Here is a 17,751-nt window from a genome sequence, read left to right as displayed (position 1 = left end):
CCTTCCTCTTCTTTCCTGACAATTTAAATCAATGTTCAAGTATTTTTTATTTTTTGATTGTAAAGAATAATAAATACATTTTAATTTAATTCTTCATTTTAGCTTCTGTTTTTTCAATGACGAATATTTGTGAAATATTTCTTCAAAATTATTATGATTAAAATTCAAAACTATTATTCTGGCAAATCTAGAAAATCTGTAGAATCAAATTTAAATCTTATTTCAAAGTCTTTTGAATTTCTTTTAAAATTTTTGTTCTGGAAAATCTAGAAGAAATAATGATTTGTCTTTGTTAGAAATATAGCTTGGTCGAATTTCTTATATATTCTAACAAAGTGCAGATTGGATTTTAACCTATTTAAAACATGCCATCAAAATTCTAAAATTAATCTTAATCAGGAAAAATTACTAATGATGTTCCATAAATTATTTTTTTATTTTTTTCTGAAAGATTCGAATTAGCTAGTTTTTCTCTTATTTTTTTTTTCGGTTGAATTTTGAATTTTAAAGAGTCAAAATTGAAGAAACTATGTTTCAAATTTTTATTTTCTTTTTTTTTCGCGTTTTCTCCTCTTTTAAACCATTATATTAAGTGGTTTTTTCGTCATTCATTCTCTACAAAAACTTTCCGTAAAAGGAAAAAAAATGTACGACGGAATGACAGACAGAAATACCCTTTTTTTTACGAAGAGATTTATTTATTAAAGGTGAATTGAGCAAATTGCCGATTGTAGCTGAGATAGGCGCCAGCGCCCCCCGCGTCCCCATAAGGGAATAAGCGGTAGGAAATGGATGGATGGGCTATTTTTTTTTAATTTATTTAACTATGTATCAAACTGGTAGCCCTTCGCAGTAGTGAGTACCCAAGAAGTAGCACTTGGTTTCAAAAAGGTTGGTAACCCCTGATACACGTACTCCAATTTATGTACCACGAAATTACGCATCTAATCACTAGTCACAGCTTAGTTATTACTAATGTGTTATTAAATGAGTACTTAGTGATCATCATTTCAAGGGTAGCTTTTTTGTGTGATGAAAACATGTTTGATAAACATTTTTGTTAGAAAATGTTAAACTTTGTAAACAGGCAGATAAGTGGGCAACTCGGGGTCCTAAATTCTCCTCTTCCTCCGCGCATGTCAATTGCACGTGTCAGGACTAAGGGTCTTCGTGCTACGTGTTTTCCGCCTCTTGAGCTTGATTTTTTAGAATAGTAAATAATTACAATTATTTTTCAGTCATCACACATTGATTTAAAATGGGGGGACTGCAAAAAAAGAAGGTAAGTGTCGGCTTGGGTGGCTTGTCAGGTTTTTACAGTGCTAATACGATGGTAGCTAGCTACCCATGCTAGTGGTGCTAACCGTGCATTTTTGTTCCATGGCGGTCTTGCTAAATCATGTTTTTGTTATTGTGTCCACACGACTTAAATGTAGTCAAACTGTGCGATTTTAAATAAATGCCTTTCTGTGTTTTGTTTGCAGTATGAGAGTGGCGCCGCCACAAATTATATCACCAGAAACAAAGCCCGCAAGAAATTGCAACTGAGCCTCCCAGATTTCAGGTGAGTTGACTTAGTTTTTGTTTGATTATCAGCTGGAGATTGTTGACATTTACCTGTAATGTTGATCCTCCCACAGCATTTATTTGTTAACGAATTGTATGTTGTGCTTGCAGACGACTGTGCATCCTCAAAGGCATTTACCCTCACGAACCCAGACACAAAAAGAAAGTAAACAAGGGCTCCACAGCCCCAAGGACCTTCTACCTGCTCAAAGACATTCGCTTTCTTCTGCATGAGCCCATAGTGGGGAGGTTCAGAGACTATAAGGTACTGCTTGTTTATAAATATTTAGAGCAGTGGTTCTTAAAGGCCTACTGAAACCCACTACTACCGACTACACAGTCTTATAGTTTATATATCAATGATGAAATATTAACATTGCAACACATGCCAATACGGCCGGTTTACTTTACTAAATTACAATTTTAATTTTCCCGCAGAGTGTCCTGTTGAAAACGTCGCGGAATGATGACGCATATGTTGACGCGTGTTTGTGACGTTATTGGTTGGAGCGGACATATTAGCCCAGCACCACTTACGGCTAAAAGTCGTTTCTTTTCATCACGCAACTACGCAGTATTTTGGACATCTGTGTTGCTGAAGCTTTTGCAATTTTCTCAATTAATAATGGAGAAGTCAAAGTAGAAAGATGGAGGTGGGAAGCTTTTAGCCTTTAGCCACACAAACACACGGTGATTCCTTGTTTAAAATTTCCGGAGGTGAAACTTTACTCTGGATCAGAGCGGTCAAGCGAACATGGATCCCGACCAAATGTCAACCAGCAGTTTTTGGTGAGAAAATTGTGGTAAAAAGTCGTCTCTTACCGGAGATCAGCTGAGCTTGCGCCGTCCATACAGCTGCCGTCGACTTCCCTCAGACACTGGCCTCAAGACACCCGTAGACACACCTCTCCGACTATCAGGTACAATTTAACTCACTAAAACACCAACAACACTATAGAAAGATAAGGGATTTCCCAGAAGTATCCTAGTAAATGTCTAAAAACATCGGAATCCCTCCCAATGCAATCGCCTTTTTTTTTTTTTTACTTGATTTTTTTTCTTTTTTTCTAGTCCTTCGCTATCAATATCCTCAAACACAAATCTTTCATCCTTGCTCACATTAATCGGGAAATTGTCGTTTTCTCGGTCCGAATAGCTCTTACTGCTTGTGGCTCCTATTATAAACAATGTGAATATGAGTGGAGCCCTGCAACTTGTGACGTCACGCGCATATACTTCCGGTAAAGGCAGGGCTTTTCTATTTGCGACCAAAAGTTGCAAACTTTATCGTCAATGTTCTCTACTAAATCCTTTCAGCAAAAATATGGCAATATCGCGAAATGATCAAGTATGACACATAGAGTGGACCTGCTATTCCCGTTTAAATAAGATCTCATTTCAGTAGGCCTTCAACCTTGTTGGAGGTACCGAATCCCACCAGTTTCATATGCGCATTCATCGAACCCTTATTTAGTGAAAATTAAAATGTAGTTTGTTTTTCAAATTCAAGACAAAGTTATGTTGTTGTTTTTTTACTAGTGCACAAAATGAACGGTGCATGAACATCACCTTGTTCAGAGAAAAAAAACAACACAGTGCGAGAACTCACAATAAATTACACACTTGCAAATCAGATGGAAAATTAGAGAGAACATTCTTTGGTGGTATCCGTAATACGGCGATAATTAGAAGTTTTTATTTACACGATGAGTCGGATGTGTCTTGACCTCCGCGGTGGAGACGCTGCCGAACCCTTAAGGTCGACTCACCGAACCCCTAGGGTTCCATTGAACCCAGGTTAAGAACCACTGATTTAGAGGAAGAGCACACAGAAAGCAAAAACAGCAAAAGATTAATTCGTGCCAAAAAAAGACGGAAGAGGAACACCGTTGTATGGCTTTGGATTAGATTAAAAAAATCACACCAACAGAACAAAGACAATTTGAAAAACATTCTGCCAATGAATCGTTGCTAGTTAACATGTGTAATCTTATCTTTCCCCTAAAGACACAGCACAGAGAAGGCGTTTAAATGTGATCAAGTACTAACGTTGCCTCTAAATATCACGCATGTCAAATTTTTCAAGTTTCCTCTTTTTTGCCTCAGAGGTTGCTCACATCCCTGATATATGGTTTTATTTTATTTAATATATCTTATCATCTGGATATAAAATTACCTATACCGTATTTTCCGCGCTATAAGCCGCACCTTCAATGAATGGCATATTTAAAAACTTTGTAAACCTATAAGCCGCACCGGGTCATAAGCCGCGCCCACGCTGCGCTAAAGGGAATGTAAAAAAAACAGTCAGATAGGTCAGTCAAACTTTAATAATACAAACCAGTGTGCGAATGTGCAATCACAACAATAGTAACACTCAAAATATTGCAGAGCAATAGCAACATCAATAACTCAACTTTGTCACAGCACACAAAATAAACATTTAAAGCTCACCTTCAGAAGTTATTCCTCATCCATAAATCCCTCAAATTTTTCTTCTTCGGTGTCTGAATTAAAAAATTGGGCGAATGCGGCATCCAAAATGGCGGGCTCCGTCTCGTCGAAGTCATCAGAGTCAGTGTCGCTGTTGCTGTCCGGCAGTTCCATGAATCCTGCCTTCCTGGCCGGATCTTTTTTCAGCTATCTTGTTTTTACAATATGCGTGGAAAGTAGCCAGCTTTTCTTGAAAGTCTTTTGGCAGTTGCTGTGAAATAGTAGTCCGTGTGCGGATGGAGAGATTGCGTCTTTTCATGAACCGGAAACACCAAGAAGCACCACCTTTAAAATCATCCAAGTGAAGTTCGCTTGCTAGCGCTGTTGCCTTCATTGGAATAGTGATGGTGCTGACATTTCTGCTTGCTGCTCTCTGCTCAACTACCCACTGTTCGAGTTTGTCCTCCAACTGTTGCCATCTTGCTTTGTTCCCTCAAACTCTGTGTTGTCTTCTTTACTTGGCGCAGGTCATCTTGTTGCTTCCTCCACCTAAGCACCATTGATTCATTTATGTTCAATTCTCTCGCTGCTGCTCTATTTCCGTGTTCTTCTGCGTGACTTATTTCCTTGAGTTTGAATTTTGCGTTGTACGCGTGTCTTTTAGTAGGAGCCATTTTGTGGTCGTCTTTACAGCAACACACAAATGAAATGAATTGGATTAGCCGCGCGGGTGGCGGGTGCTTACCTTGGCGGTTGCGTACCGTAGAAGAGGAAGTGCTTCCTCTTTCCAGGTGGGCGGGCGCTTACCTTGGCGGTTGCTTACCGTAGAAGAAGAAGCGCTTCCTCTTCTACGGGGAAAAAAGATGGCGGCTGTTTACCGTAGTTGCGAAACCTAAACTCTATGAAAATAAATATTTATATTAATACATATATAAGGCGCACCGGGTTATAAGCCGCACTGTCACCTTTTTGAGAAAATTTTTGGTTTTTAGGTGCGGCTTATAGCGCGGAAAATACGGTACTTGGATATATATATGTTTGTCTATATTGCACAGCACTACTTGCAGGCAATATTTGACTGTGAAGAAAATCAAACCAGCCAGACTCCAGTTCAAAACTTTGAAACAAGCATTTTTTGCAGCAAATTCCGATGAACAGTAAACCGCTTCTGTTATCTACAGCAGTGGTTCCTAAAGGTGGGCCAGAAGGCCAAATGTGCCCCGCTGACTCGTTTTCTTTGGTGCTCATAAAGAGTGGCTTCCAAATTTAAATACATAATCAAACTGATCTCTTTTAAGCTCACACAATCATTGGTAGCTCTTTTGCAAGGCTAAATGGATAGAGATATAGATGGATGGAGGATTTGGGTTTAGCGTCTCACTCATTGGAACCCCTGATCTAGACTAACTTTGACTTGCATTTTGGCAATAGGTCCTTTTTAAAAGTAGCAGGGTGTTCATGTAAAAGATTATGTTTAACTAGCCTTTTATCAATTGGTCTACAAAAAAACACAGAGCCATACTATATAAGCATCTTTGACATTTACATTGTTACTTTTTAATATAATTTTATGACTTTTGTTTTTGACTAAATTGTCAATAATCTCCTATTGACAAGAGGCTCCTAGTGCTTAGCTGTCAAAAAAGGTGGCCCCAGAAATGTTTAGTTTCATAGCCCAGCCCTGAAATGCTTGGATTTTACTGACGTCACGTCTGGCTCACACGCCGCCCATTAAGTATGTGTGGTGGTCAGGCTAGTTCTGTTCTCAATGGGTGCAAGATGCCATTTAGCTTTTCTCACAGACAAAATGCCCTAGGCTTGTGTTGTTTTTGGCTTTATGAATCGTTTAAATTGCGAAAAGGATAAACATTTCTTCAGAGTTCCCCAAGAGGTAATCAATAAGGGTGGAAGAGTGCAAATTTTGCAAAACGATGCTGAGAAGTGCAAGTCACACTTTAGTCCAAGTGAGCAGAGTCGTAGAATTCATGAGTTTACAATGATCACTTCGTTAAAGGTTTGTTTGATATACTTTTAACAGTTATTTCCCATTTAAGTACAAACCCTGTTTCCATATGATTTGGGAAATTGTGTTCGATGTAAATATAAACGGAATACAATGATTTGCAAATCCTTTTCAACCCATATTCAATTGAATGCACTACAAAGACAAAATATATGATGTTCAAACTCAAAAACTTTATTTTTTTTTGCAAATAATAATTAGCTTAGAATTTCATGGCTGTAACACATGCCAAATAAGTTGGGAAAAGGCATGTTCACCACTGTGTTTCATTACCTTTTCTTTTAACAACACTTAATAAACCTTTGGGAACTAAGGTGACACATTTTTGAAGCTTTTCAGGTGGATTTATTTCCCATTCTTGTTTTATGTACAGCTTAAGTTGTTCAACAGTCTGTGGTCTCCGCTGTTGTATTTTACGTTTCATAATGCGCCACACATTTTCAATGGGAGACAGGTCTGGACTACAGGCAAGCCAGTATAGCACCCGCACTCTTTTACTAAGAAGCCACACTGTTATTACAAGTGACTTGGCATTGTCTTGCTGAAATAAGCAAGGGCGTCCATGATAATGTTGCTTGGATGGCAACATATGTAGCTCCAAAACCTGTATATACCTTTCAGCATTAACGGTGCCTTCACAGATGTGTAAGTTACCCATGCCTTAGGCACTAATGCACCCCCATACCATCATAGATGCTAGCTTTTCCACTTTGCACCTAGAGCAGTCCTGATGGTTCTTTTCCTCTTTGGTCCGTAGGACATGACGTTCACCGTTTCCAAAAAACAATTTGAAATGTGGACTTATCAGACCACAGAACACTTTTCCACTTTGCATCAGTCCATCTTAGCTGAGCTCGGGCCCAGCGAAGCCGGCGGCGTTTCTGGGTGTCGTTGATAAATGGCTTTGGCTTTGCATAGTAGTTTTAACTTGCACTTACAGATGTAGCGACAAACTGTAGTTGCTGACAGCGGATTTCTGAAGTGTTCCTGAGCCCATGTGGTGATATCCTTTACACACTAATGTCGCTTTTTGGTGCAGTATCGCCTGAGAGTATGAAGGTCCGTTATATCATTGCTTACATGCAGTGATTTCTCCAGATTCTCTGACCCTTTTGATGGTATTACGGACCGTAGATGGTGAAATTCCTAAATTTCTTGCAATAGCTCGTTGAGAAATGTTGTTCTTAAACTGTCCGACAATTTGTTCACAAAGTGGTGACCGTTTCCCTATCCTTGTTTGTGAATGACTGAGCATTTCACAGAAGCTGCTTTTATACCCAATCATGGCACCCACCTGTTACCAATTAGCCTGCACACCTGTGGAATATTCCAAATAAGTGTTTGATGGGAATTCCTCAACTTTATCAGTATTTATTGCCACCTTTCCCAACTTTGTCACGTGTTGCTGGCATCAAATTCTAAAGTTGATGATTATTTGCAAAAAAAAAAGGATCAGTTTCAACCTCAAATGTGTTGTCTTTGTAGCATTTTCAACTGAATATGGGTTGAAAATTATTTGCAAGTCATTGTATTCCGTTTATATTTACATCTAACACAATTTCCCAACTCATATGGAAACGGGGTTTGTATTATCTTATTATTTGTATTTTTAAACTTATGTTTGCTACAAGTGTTTCGAAAAAGCTTTGCGTGTCTAAATAAAAGTAAGCACATTTGAGCAAAATCTTAAAGAGTTAGTTTTTTAACAAAGACTGCAATCATAAATGAAGCTTTCAACACGTACACAACATTAAGAGCTATAGTTTAATTTTGATAAAGACTGGGGAAAAAAACACTATTCGTAATCGGCGCGTGCAACAGCAACAATCATTAGTAGTAGTTGCAAAGTCAAATCATGAAGTGCAACCTTACACAAGCAAAAATTATATATATCTTCGGGACAGCCTTAATACCAATTTCCTGGACCCAGCCACACAAAGAACTTGTAGACCTCCATGCTTTTCCAAGTTTTCATCTGTTGTGTAGAATGGCATCTGGATCACAATATTTCTGGAAACTCAACCGATGTATAGTTTTTTTTATCACTCGACAAATCTTTTTTTGATAAAGTAAAGGCATCTTTTCCATTGGAAAGTTTGATTTTTTTGCTCGTATCTGCTTTTTGCAGGAAGATTTAAGCCTTTTCTGTGCTCAGTTTGCGCGCTGCTTGCTGTTCAACAGCCATCTTAGCTTGGTAGACCACCTTTGGTTTTCACTTCCTGAAAGAAGTCACGTGTCGGAATAAAATCAATTCATTTTTGTGTGATTTTAAGTCATTGTTGGTCATTGTGTAGTTTTGTATAGCATAAACAATAAATGTCCTTTTCCCCATTTGAAAAGGTATTTGTTCGCAAACTCAAGAGAGCTTATGGAAAGACTGAATATTCTGCAGTGCAAAGGCTTAAGGACAACAAGCCAACCTATAAATTGGATCACATTGTCAAAGAAAGGTAAGGCACAGGGTTAAGGTTAGTAATTTGTAGTTCGTAGAATAATTTTTTGTTTTTTTAAGGTTCATGTTTTAATGAATCCTTATTAAAACAAAACAAATACACTTTCTGAAAGGGATTATTTAAGTATATCTAACATGATATTTTACCTCTGCATTGCAGGTATCCCACCTTCATTGATGCTCTGCGTGATATTGATGATGCACTCTGCATGTGCTTCCTCTTCTCCACGTTTGCTCGAACAGGAAAATGCCACGTACAAACCATACAGCTGTGTCGACGCCTCACTGTAGAGTGGATGAACTACATGGTTGCCTCTCGTGCCCTCAGAAAGGTACCGGCTTTGCGAACCGATGAAAAAGTCTTATTGTCAATTATCAAAGGGGTTCTACGATGATTCTAATTATTTTTAAATTTAACACACTTCCATGTGGTCTAGATAATATGTATTAGATATGCTTAGGTGTTTTTGCTTCACAGTCACGTTTTCAACCACTATGAGTTTATTAGCAAACTGTCCGTTTCATAAGCGTATCCTTTTAGATTGCAGATGAAACAATACACACGCCGCCTTTTCAAAAAGTTTAAGAATTTGTCTTTTGAAAATGTGCACTGTTAAATATTTATCTTTAAGAGAAACATCAAACGGCTATTTTTTTTTTTTTTTTCCCCAGGAAAAAAAAACTTCATAGATTTACCCGTCACAACATTAGTTATACCTTTTGCGGTGCACAATGCAGCATCTAAAAAAGCTGCTTTTTTTCAATGCATGTTTGTTTTACTATGCACATACCACGATTATATAAAAATATTACTTTATTTTACCTTCTCTTGTGGTATCTCAAGCCAAGTAGAAATGTCACAATGGCAACCATCTTTTTTTGTTATTTTAGCAGCTAATCAAACTTTGTACCGGCCCATGTTGACAAAACAGTCAAGTGTGAAATATTGTCAACACTAGGGGTGGGCGATATATCGATATATACGCTATATCGCGGGTGTGTCTCTGTGCGATATAGAAAATGACTATATCGTAATATTCGAGTATACGTTCTCACGCAGTTGCTTTTAGCTGCGGGCATTACTACAGGCTCTTCTCACTCTTTCCTGTCTCTCCTCACAGATAAGCAGGCGCACATTCTTACATACGTCACATACTGTCACGTCATACGTCACATACCTATACGCCCTCGCAGAGCAGAGAGGTAGCAGACTGGGCTACGTTAGCTGCTAACGTAGCCGTACGAGAGAAAGAAGGTGCGGATCTGGTAACAAATGAAGCAAGACTTAATTCCCAATAAAAACTGCAGGGTTTCCACCCTCTGGCGGTGGTTCGGCTTCAAGCGGGAATATGTCGAATAGACAGATTTAATTTGTCAAGTGTGGGGCACATGCATTGCTACCAAAAGTAGCATAACTGCTAATATATAGCATCGTTTGAAAAGTCACTCGCTAGAGAATAGAGAATTTCATAACCTTAGTAACATACCACATAGTGAAGGACAAATACTATTTGGTTTCCTATTATGCAGCTCATTTTTATTTGACACTTAAAATGTCTCTGACAATCATGCACTTTATGTTTTGGCAATGACTTGAATGTTTGTGCCATTGCTTAAAAACTTTAATAAATACACTTTTGTTCAATTGACTTAGTTGTGATTTCCCTCTCTTCATGAAAGTTTAAAAGTAGCACATATGAATGCAGTATGAAGAAGAATGTTTTAATGTATACACATATAATCATACTGCTGTGATTATATGCATCAAGTGTTCATTGAAGGCCAAGGCAAAATATCGTAATGTATATCGCGATATGGCCTAAAAATATCGCAATATTAAAAAAAGGCAATATCGCCCAGCCCTAGTCAACACACACAAAAGTATGGATTTTACCGGCAGGTCTGCATGAGACAAGTAGGATTGACATGGGAGGCTGTAGCCAACAGTCTCGGTACAAGATAAGAGTAGAGAGGGAGGAGGTTGACAGACGGCATACACTGAAATGTTCACATAAGTACATCCCGTCATCACAATGGCTCAGTGTTCAGTGGCATCCAAAACTTCTGTAAACTCACGTCCAAATGCATGAACTTTTTGATTTGACACTTTGACATTGTTTAACAAGAGTATCCAATATTACTGTATAACAACATTTATAAGTCAAAAAGACAAAAATCATCATAGTTCCCCTTTAGGAAGGAGTCTTTTTCAAAGGCAATCATCATTTAACTGTTCTCTGTAGGTTTTCATCTCGATCAAGGGAATATATTACCAAGCTGAGGTGATGGGGCAGATAATTACATGGCTGGTGCCCTATCAATTCGCCCATGATGTAAGTACACAGTGATGAAGGAAAGCACATTTATTTAGCAATTAGTGAGCAGTCAGGCCTTGTTGCAGCGTTGTCAGCATTTAATTCCGCTAACTGCCTGGATATGATTAAGCTGTTATAGAAATTTGAATGTCTCAGCGATAATATGCTCTCATTGATGTCATCCCTCAAGAAGGGATTTTTACCTGTGTCATTCTGTTTTAATGAAGTCAAAATGTGATGGATTAACTGTTTTGTTCTTACAGCATCCAACAGATGTTGACTACAGAGTCATGGCAACCTTCACAGAGTTGTACACAACTCTCTTGGGTTTCATCAACTTCCGACTCTACCATTCCCTCAACCTTGTTTACCCGCCGAAGGTATAAATTAGTAAAATGCCCTATCTCAGGCTACAAAATGAAAAACAAAAACAAACGTAAAGTCTCACCTAAATGTTTTCTAAACATGTTTTATTGTGTTATTATTTGTTAATTGTATTTTGTTTTAAAGCTTGGCGGTAAAACGGATCAAGAACCAAAGTGTAAGGATGAGGAGGACTATGCCATGAATTCAGAAAGCTACTTGGAGGTAAACTTTTTGGCGAACCGGATCACTAGACAATTTTGTATGCTGGCAGATATTTTTTAAATTGTGGATTATATTGCATGCAGAAACTTTCTGCTTTGAGTGCCAGTCTGGCCCGGGCTGTTTCTGCTGCGGACGAAGAGGAGACTCAACTGGATCACTTTCCTGTTGATGAGGTACAAACAAAATAACCTAAAACTAGATTTGCTGCTTCTAATGTGTAGATAAATATCTTTGCTTTCATTATCACTATTATTTAGATATGAATAAAAAAATTAATAATTGGTCTCTGGTGACAAAGGTGAGAGAGGTCAAATACACCAAAGCTTTTGGAGGTGTGAAACTGGGGAATATTGTTGTGATTGGTTGCCATGACTGAAGTGTTTTCACTCAAAACAATCAGAACCTAAATCATGTGTGTGTGAAGGTAACCTAACTTTAATGTATCAGAAAGGTATGATTGTTTTAAAGGATGTGATTTATAAATTTACCCCTCAGGAGGACATAGAAAAGATGGAAGCAAGAGAAAAAGAACAGAAGCAACAGGAAGCCCACACGAAGATATTTGAGGGCTTGAAGTTTTTCCTAAACAGAGAAGTTCCCAGAGAGTCTCTGGCTTTTGTTCTTCGGTGAGTAAGATACTCAGCCATGGTAATGATAAACTCACTGTATGTTTTCATGACAACCCAGTAAAACTGCAAGAAAGTTTTCTTGGCCTTTTGGGTTTTTGAAAACAACCCAATTTACATGGAAATGTAAAAACAACGAAAACACTGTAATGTACATGCCTGGCCCTTATTTTATGATGATCATTTGTAAAGGAAAAACTGAGTATGTCTGGACCCCGGGATCAGGGCTGTTATCTGCTTTACAGACATGCAGAAGGTGTGTCTGAGTGAATTCCAGAAAGGTGTGTCTTGCCATTCATAACTGTCGAATTTGGGAGCAAGCTGTAACGAGCTCATCGTCTAGAAGCCGCTTATATGTTACTAATCTTCACCACCATAGCGGAAAGTAAACAGTTTCTCCCAATTGTAATTATCACTGGAGGACTAGAGGAAAATGAACGGCTAAGAATCCTAGAGACACATACCAACCAGTATGATACAAAAAGCTAACCGCTAAAGCTTCAATGTAAAGTAGGAGTGATCGATCTTTATGTTGATACTAGCGATGTACTAAGAATAACCTCAGAAAAACTCTCAATGGTTAGTAATACTGTTTTAAAATAATATTATTGAAAAACCATAAATGATAACTGCACTTTCATAAACTCACGGATTGACTGGTGCCAGTTCTCTAGCTTAAATTCCAACTTGAAAACAATAGACAATGTCTTTCCCTTTCAGGAAACATACCCCAATATAAACTGATATAAACACATTGCTGTTTGAGGAACTAAGATATTGAGTTGTGCACATACAAGCTGCGCGAATTCAGAACAGAGTGATCGTAACGTGTGTTCAAGGACTGCTAAACAGAATAGGACACTACAACGCCCAACACATATTTGTTATGCATTTTTAATTTTTTAATAAATCTTATAAAGCTACAGTACAACAAAATCTTAGACATTAAAACAGATAAGATACTAAGACTGTGTAAATCATAACAACAAAGCATCAAAATCAGATTAAATCTGCGGCCAAAAAATTGGATTGGGATCGGAGTCCAAAATGTTGATTTGTCTATCCCTAACAATCATTGCTTGTTATCTTGCATCTTATCCCATCCTGCATTTTGAATGGTGTGGCTCTGTGTGTTTAGAAGTTGATGTATGTTATAATTAGTGCTGTCAAACGATACATTTTTTAATTGCGATTAATCACACTTTTGAATTTACATTAATCGCAGTGAAAATATTTACTTGCAGAATTTAAATGGACTTTTAAGAGACACTGTTTTGACACAAATTAAGTTTTATTTTCAAAGACTTATACAAACATTTTAAAATGTTTTGCCTAACTGCAAGTCATTGATTTGCTCAAAAACCTGGTAAGAGTAAGAATTAAATGCTCATTTGGCAATAATTTGCAATAATATAGCAAATAACAAGGTACACATGGACACTAATAGGTAATGTAGTAAACACACCCATTAACAACTCAACATACTGTAGTGCACCATTTACATCTGCATTTACTTTTCCTTTAACTAGTTGTTTAAACAAACAAGCCTATTTACATTTTCAGATGAACAGTGCTGATCTTTTTTTTTAGTACAATGTGACCTGCCAATTAAACAAGTATTTCACAGGGTACAGTGGAAGCAGGGGTAGCTAAGTATTTTTTTTTACAAAATGTAGGAGTTTAGTTTGTAGAAAGTAACATGTAGGCACATCCTTCTTCATGCCATGTGCTACTTGTTGTGCTTTCAACTCCGATATATTAGCAGGGCTGTGCTTGAAATGTCCCACAATTTTGCGGCATTTCACTAAAGGCACATTAAATCCTGCGTCACACAAAGCCACAGTGATAAGTCTCTGTACAGCATGAAATGGTAAACTTCTTACAGCAGCAACCATGTTGTGAGCGCTGTCTGTCCCTAATGTACTGACCTTCTCAGTAATAATCCGGTCCTTGGCAACTTGAAGGAACGGACTTGTGCATGCTCCAGCAAAATGTATTTCCTCAGTTTGTGAAACACCCAAAGCAAAGGATTGTAGTTTCCATTGTTTATCTATTAGTTATTCAGTAACTCCAAGTTAGATGTGACTACTTACCAAGGTCCAATAGTCTCCGGTAAGCAATATAAATTCAGCATCAGCCAGTAGTTGTAACTTGCTGCTTTTGTGTGTGCAGTAGAGTTAATTTATCCTTGTAATTGTTGTACGAGGAGTCCCATTTGGCGATATTCATGACATCTTGCAGTCCTTAGTCTTCAACGATGTTCAGTAGCCATCATGCAGTGACTATACATTTTGCAAAGGCATTATTTAACTTATCGGAGGTGGTCTTGTTGACAAAATTTACACGGGTAAACTCGGCCAGCGTAGTTTGCTGTCCTTTTTTGTAGCATTTGTGCTAGCAGCATCCTTAAGTATGATATGTTTTGCTTTGCGATGATATTTTAAACTGGATGTGCTATGATAAGAAAGTTTGTCACTGCAATATGTAGAAACTATTTTTATCAATATTTCCCTCAGAGCGTTTTAAAGCGAAATTTGCCGCCGAGAACCGCTGGGACTCTACTCACTCGTCTTTGCACGGGTGTGCGGCCTGATCACTGCTCATGTAACTATGCGTGCCAACTTTCGGATCAACGTGTGATAAAAACACATTGAACACATAAATGAATTTGAATTCATTTATGATTAATGCGATTATTATTTTTAATAATCTCGTGTTGACACGATGAAGTTAACAGCCCTAGTTATAGTGGAATGCCACTAAAATGGTGGCAATATAGCATATGTAAGGTTTACTGGAGAAGGGTTATAATCGCAAAATGAGAACAGATCATTTGGCCTACCATTGTTTCGCTACTCCAAACACTTGACACAAATGTGAAAGTCCTCCGTTTTAACTGATGACCATTCTCAGTGTCCATTGGCAACACTAACTGTCCTCAATTGCTGTTAACATTTCCAGGTGTTTTGGTGGCGAGGTGTCATGGGAGAAGTCTGTCTGCATTGGGAGCACATACGACGTTACAGATGAGACAATCACACATCACATTGTCGACAGACCCAGCATTGACAAACCTTATATTAACCGGTAAAGGAAAATCATGTGTTTTGTCTTTTAGTATTATTGAAATCTATGGTTAGTGTGAAGTGAGGTTCTGGGAAATTGTTGCTGTTTTCCCTTTTGGCTCATTGTTGGATCACATAACTGCCTATTCATACCAACCAGTAATAATTGTACATAACCTTTAAAAGTTGTCTTCAATATTTTTTTTTGTGATTCTGTTTATTTTAGGTACTACATCCAGCCTCAATGGGTATATGACTGCATCAATGCCAAACTAGTCCTCCCTGTGGAGGACTACTTCCTCGGAGTCACTCTTCCACCCCACTTGTCTCCCTTCGTAGAGGAGAAGGAGGGAGATTATGTGCCTCCAGAGAAACTAAAGATGTTGGCCTTGCTAAGAGGAGAGAAACCTGGTAGGATTTGGGCTTAGGCTTTAGATCTTGAAACAATTTAAAATGATGCAAATTATTTCACACTCAGTACACTTATTTTATTTAATATTAGCAAAAAATGAGGAAGAGGAGAGTGAAGAAGAAGAGGAGGAGGTGGTGGAGGAAGAAGAAGAGGATGATGCTGAAGAGGAAGAGGACGAGGAAGAAGAGAAAAACCTGAAGAAGATGGAGGAGCAAAGAGCCCAGGGCAAAGTTAGTGACACATGATCCATCTTTTTTGCCATCCCTTAGCTGCTGCAATACGAATTTTAATTCACACTCATTTTTTTTAGTCCCTACAGGTCAAAGTGACACCTGGAAAAGTGAAGTTAGAGAACCGAGCTAAACAGGAGCAGGAAGAAAAAGCTGAGGAGAAACGCCTGGCCGTCATGATGATGAAGAAAAAAGAGAAGTATCTCTATGACAAGATCATGTTTGGAAAAAAGAGAAAAGTCAGAGAGGTCAGTCCATTTCCTTGTTTGTTGGGTATTGATTTCAATGGTGCAGTCTGTTTGCAGTGATTAGACTTCACATTTTTAACATAGATTTCATTCTATCCAGTGTTGGCCCTCTTTTCACAGCTAGGAATGTTAAACAATATAACATACGTGCCTCTTAAAAAATGTGCTGGTCATGTGATGATTTCACCGACTGGTGAATGAACTGTTTGACCCAAGTTAAGTTTTGGCTTATCAGTTTCTTTTGTCCCACTCTCACAGGCTAACAAGCTCACAGTGAAGAGGAAAGCGTATGACGACGCTGAAAAGGCAAAGAAGAAAAAGGCCAAAAAATGAATTATGTGATATTTCTTTTAAGACTATTCAACTTCAAGAGTTTGGCTGACATGTTCTAAAGCCCATTTAGTGCATTTAAGGTCCTCTTAGTGAGTGTCACATAACTGATGTTGTGGGTACATTAATATCTGCAAGGTAATATATGCTGATTGTGTAATTATTGACTAACATGTAGTTTGCTTGTCTGCGTTTTCTTGTAACTTCTCTTTGCTAGAATGTTGCAACAATTGTTTCGTATGATCAAGCAACCATTAATAAATGTTAATACTAGATAAAAGCTGCTCAGGTCCTGCTTGTTTCTTCACACAGATCAGAGCAATAATGTTGTAGCAGATTTATACAGCAATTGTCAGGAAAAATCTACCAACGGTGAGCTTGACAAACTAACACTTAGCAAGAATGACATGTCTTTGACTCTTCTTGCAGGGGGAGCAACATTAAAGTACCTCATCTCCAATTCCAAAAAAACCAAAACATATTCCCTGTTTACTAACTGGGTGGAGCCAATTTCAAACAAATTTTATCCTTATGACTCCATTCATGAACTTAAACTCTTTGAAGTCATCTTGTACCCACAGTGGTCTTTTTTTAAAGAATTTTATTGTTTCCAATATTCAACACATTTTTCAAATTTAAAGGTTAATGGGTTCAAATTGTGCCACACAGTTTCTATCATGTTCTACCCATAAATCACATCCTTTTTATTTGGAGAAAAACAGACTACACTGAGTATATAATTGTTTTTGTTGTATTACACTCACCACCCTGTTACCCTTTTTGACCCCATCGACTCCCATTATAATGCATATATTTTTGTATTCCCCATATGTTATGTTTTTTACATCGTTACAGAATGAATCAAGGCAGGTCTCTTTAAGACTTAAGGAAAATGTTCTAATGAATGTAATGACTGCTAGGTTAAACCAGAAGTTAACCAAATTAGGTTTCAAAACAGATCTGTTTCTTTTAGTCAAAATCCTGGCAATAAACGACTTAAGTGCAATGAAAATGATCGTGGTGAGTTTAGACTGATACAATAGTGTCAATGTGCTTATGAGTATATTTGTGCATGCCTGTTTTTGTAAAATCATAAAGGGCAGGCCTTTTTGATATTGAGAAGAATTCCAAAGATAAAAAGAAAACATTTATGGTTGTCTTTGCAGCAGTGATGGAAGTAAAACTACTCTTAAAATACTGACTCTTTTGCAAGCAAGTCCATTTTGGGTCCCTCGGAAGAAAAACTTTCACCTAATGTTAAGAATGACAGACCTATGGGTTACTAAAGGTATTGACAATTTTCTTATATATAAGTAACCATGGCTGACTGGAAAAGAAGAGACTCAAAGTTTGAAAATGTGGCCCATGTCTGCAGGGGTGGAGGTCAACAGTTGCTACAACAAACCTGATTGGCTAACACTTTCACAGAGGATGTTAGTGACGACCGAGCTCTGTAAGCCCCG

At 37.9% G+C, this 17,751-nt stretch overlaps 1 protein-coding gene across 1 annotated transcript; it reads left to right on the top strand.

The window, feature by feature from the left end:
* The first annotated feature begins 1,110 nt into the window (after window positions 1-1,110).
* LOC133556508 (pescadillo-like) lies at window positions 1,111-16,568 on the top strand. Its single transcript, XM_061906491.1, has 15 exons — window positions 1,111-1,282; window positions 1,485-1,564; window positions 1,678-1,831; window positions 8,363-8,472; window positions 8,635-8,806; window positions 10,718-10,807; window positions 11,053-11,169; window positions 11,300-11,377; window positions 11,461-11,550; window positions 11,873-12,003; window positions 14,965-15,090; window positions 15,295-15,479; window positions 15,571-15,710; window positions 15,791-15,958; window positions 16,217-16,568. Exons 1-15 carry the CDS (start codon window positions 1,259-1,261, stop codon window positions 16,289-16,291), a joined length of 1,740 nt encoding a protein of 579 aa, XP_061762475.1. The 5' UTR covers window positions 1,111-1,258; the 3' UTR covers window positions 16,292-16,568.
* The last annotated feature ends 1,183 nt before the right edge of the window (window positions 16,569-17,751 follow it).

The sequence above is a fragment of the Nerophis ophidion genome, linkage group LG07 (genome assembly GCF_033978795.1).
Source record: "Nerophis ophidion isolate RoL-2023_Sa linkage group LG07, RoL_Noph_v1.0, whole genome shotgun sequence".
Taxonomy (NCBI): Eukaryota; Metazoa; Chordata; class Actinopteri; order Syngnathiformes; family Syngnathidae; genus Nerophis; species Nerophis ophidion.
Note: the sequence above shows the minus strand (reverse complement) of the source record. Positions and strands in the feature narration are given on the sequence as shown.

Bases quoted from the DNA above. Each gene is read 5' to 3' on its own strand.
- LOC133556508 (XM_061906491.1), top strand. From the start codon at position 1,259: ATGGGGGGACTGCAAAAAAAGAAG. The intron at 11,378-11,460 runs GTAAACTTTTTG...TATTGCATGCAG, and splicing joins ATTCAGAAAGCTACTTGGAG to AAACTTTCTGCTTTGAGTGC. The intron at 11,551-11,872 runs GTACAAACAAAA...TTTACCCCTCAG, and splicing joins ATCACTTTCCTGTTGATGAG to GAGGACATAGAAAAGATGGA.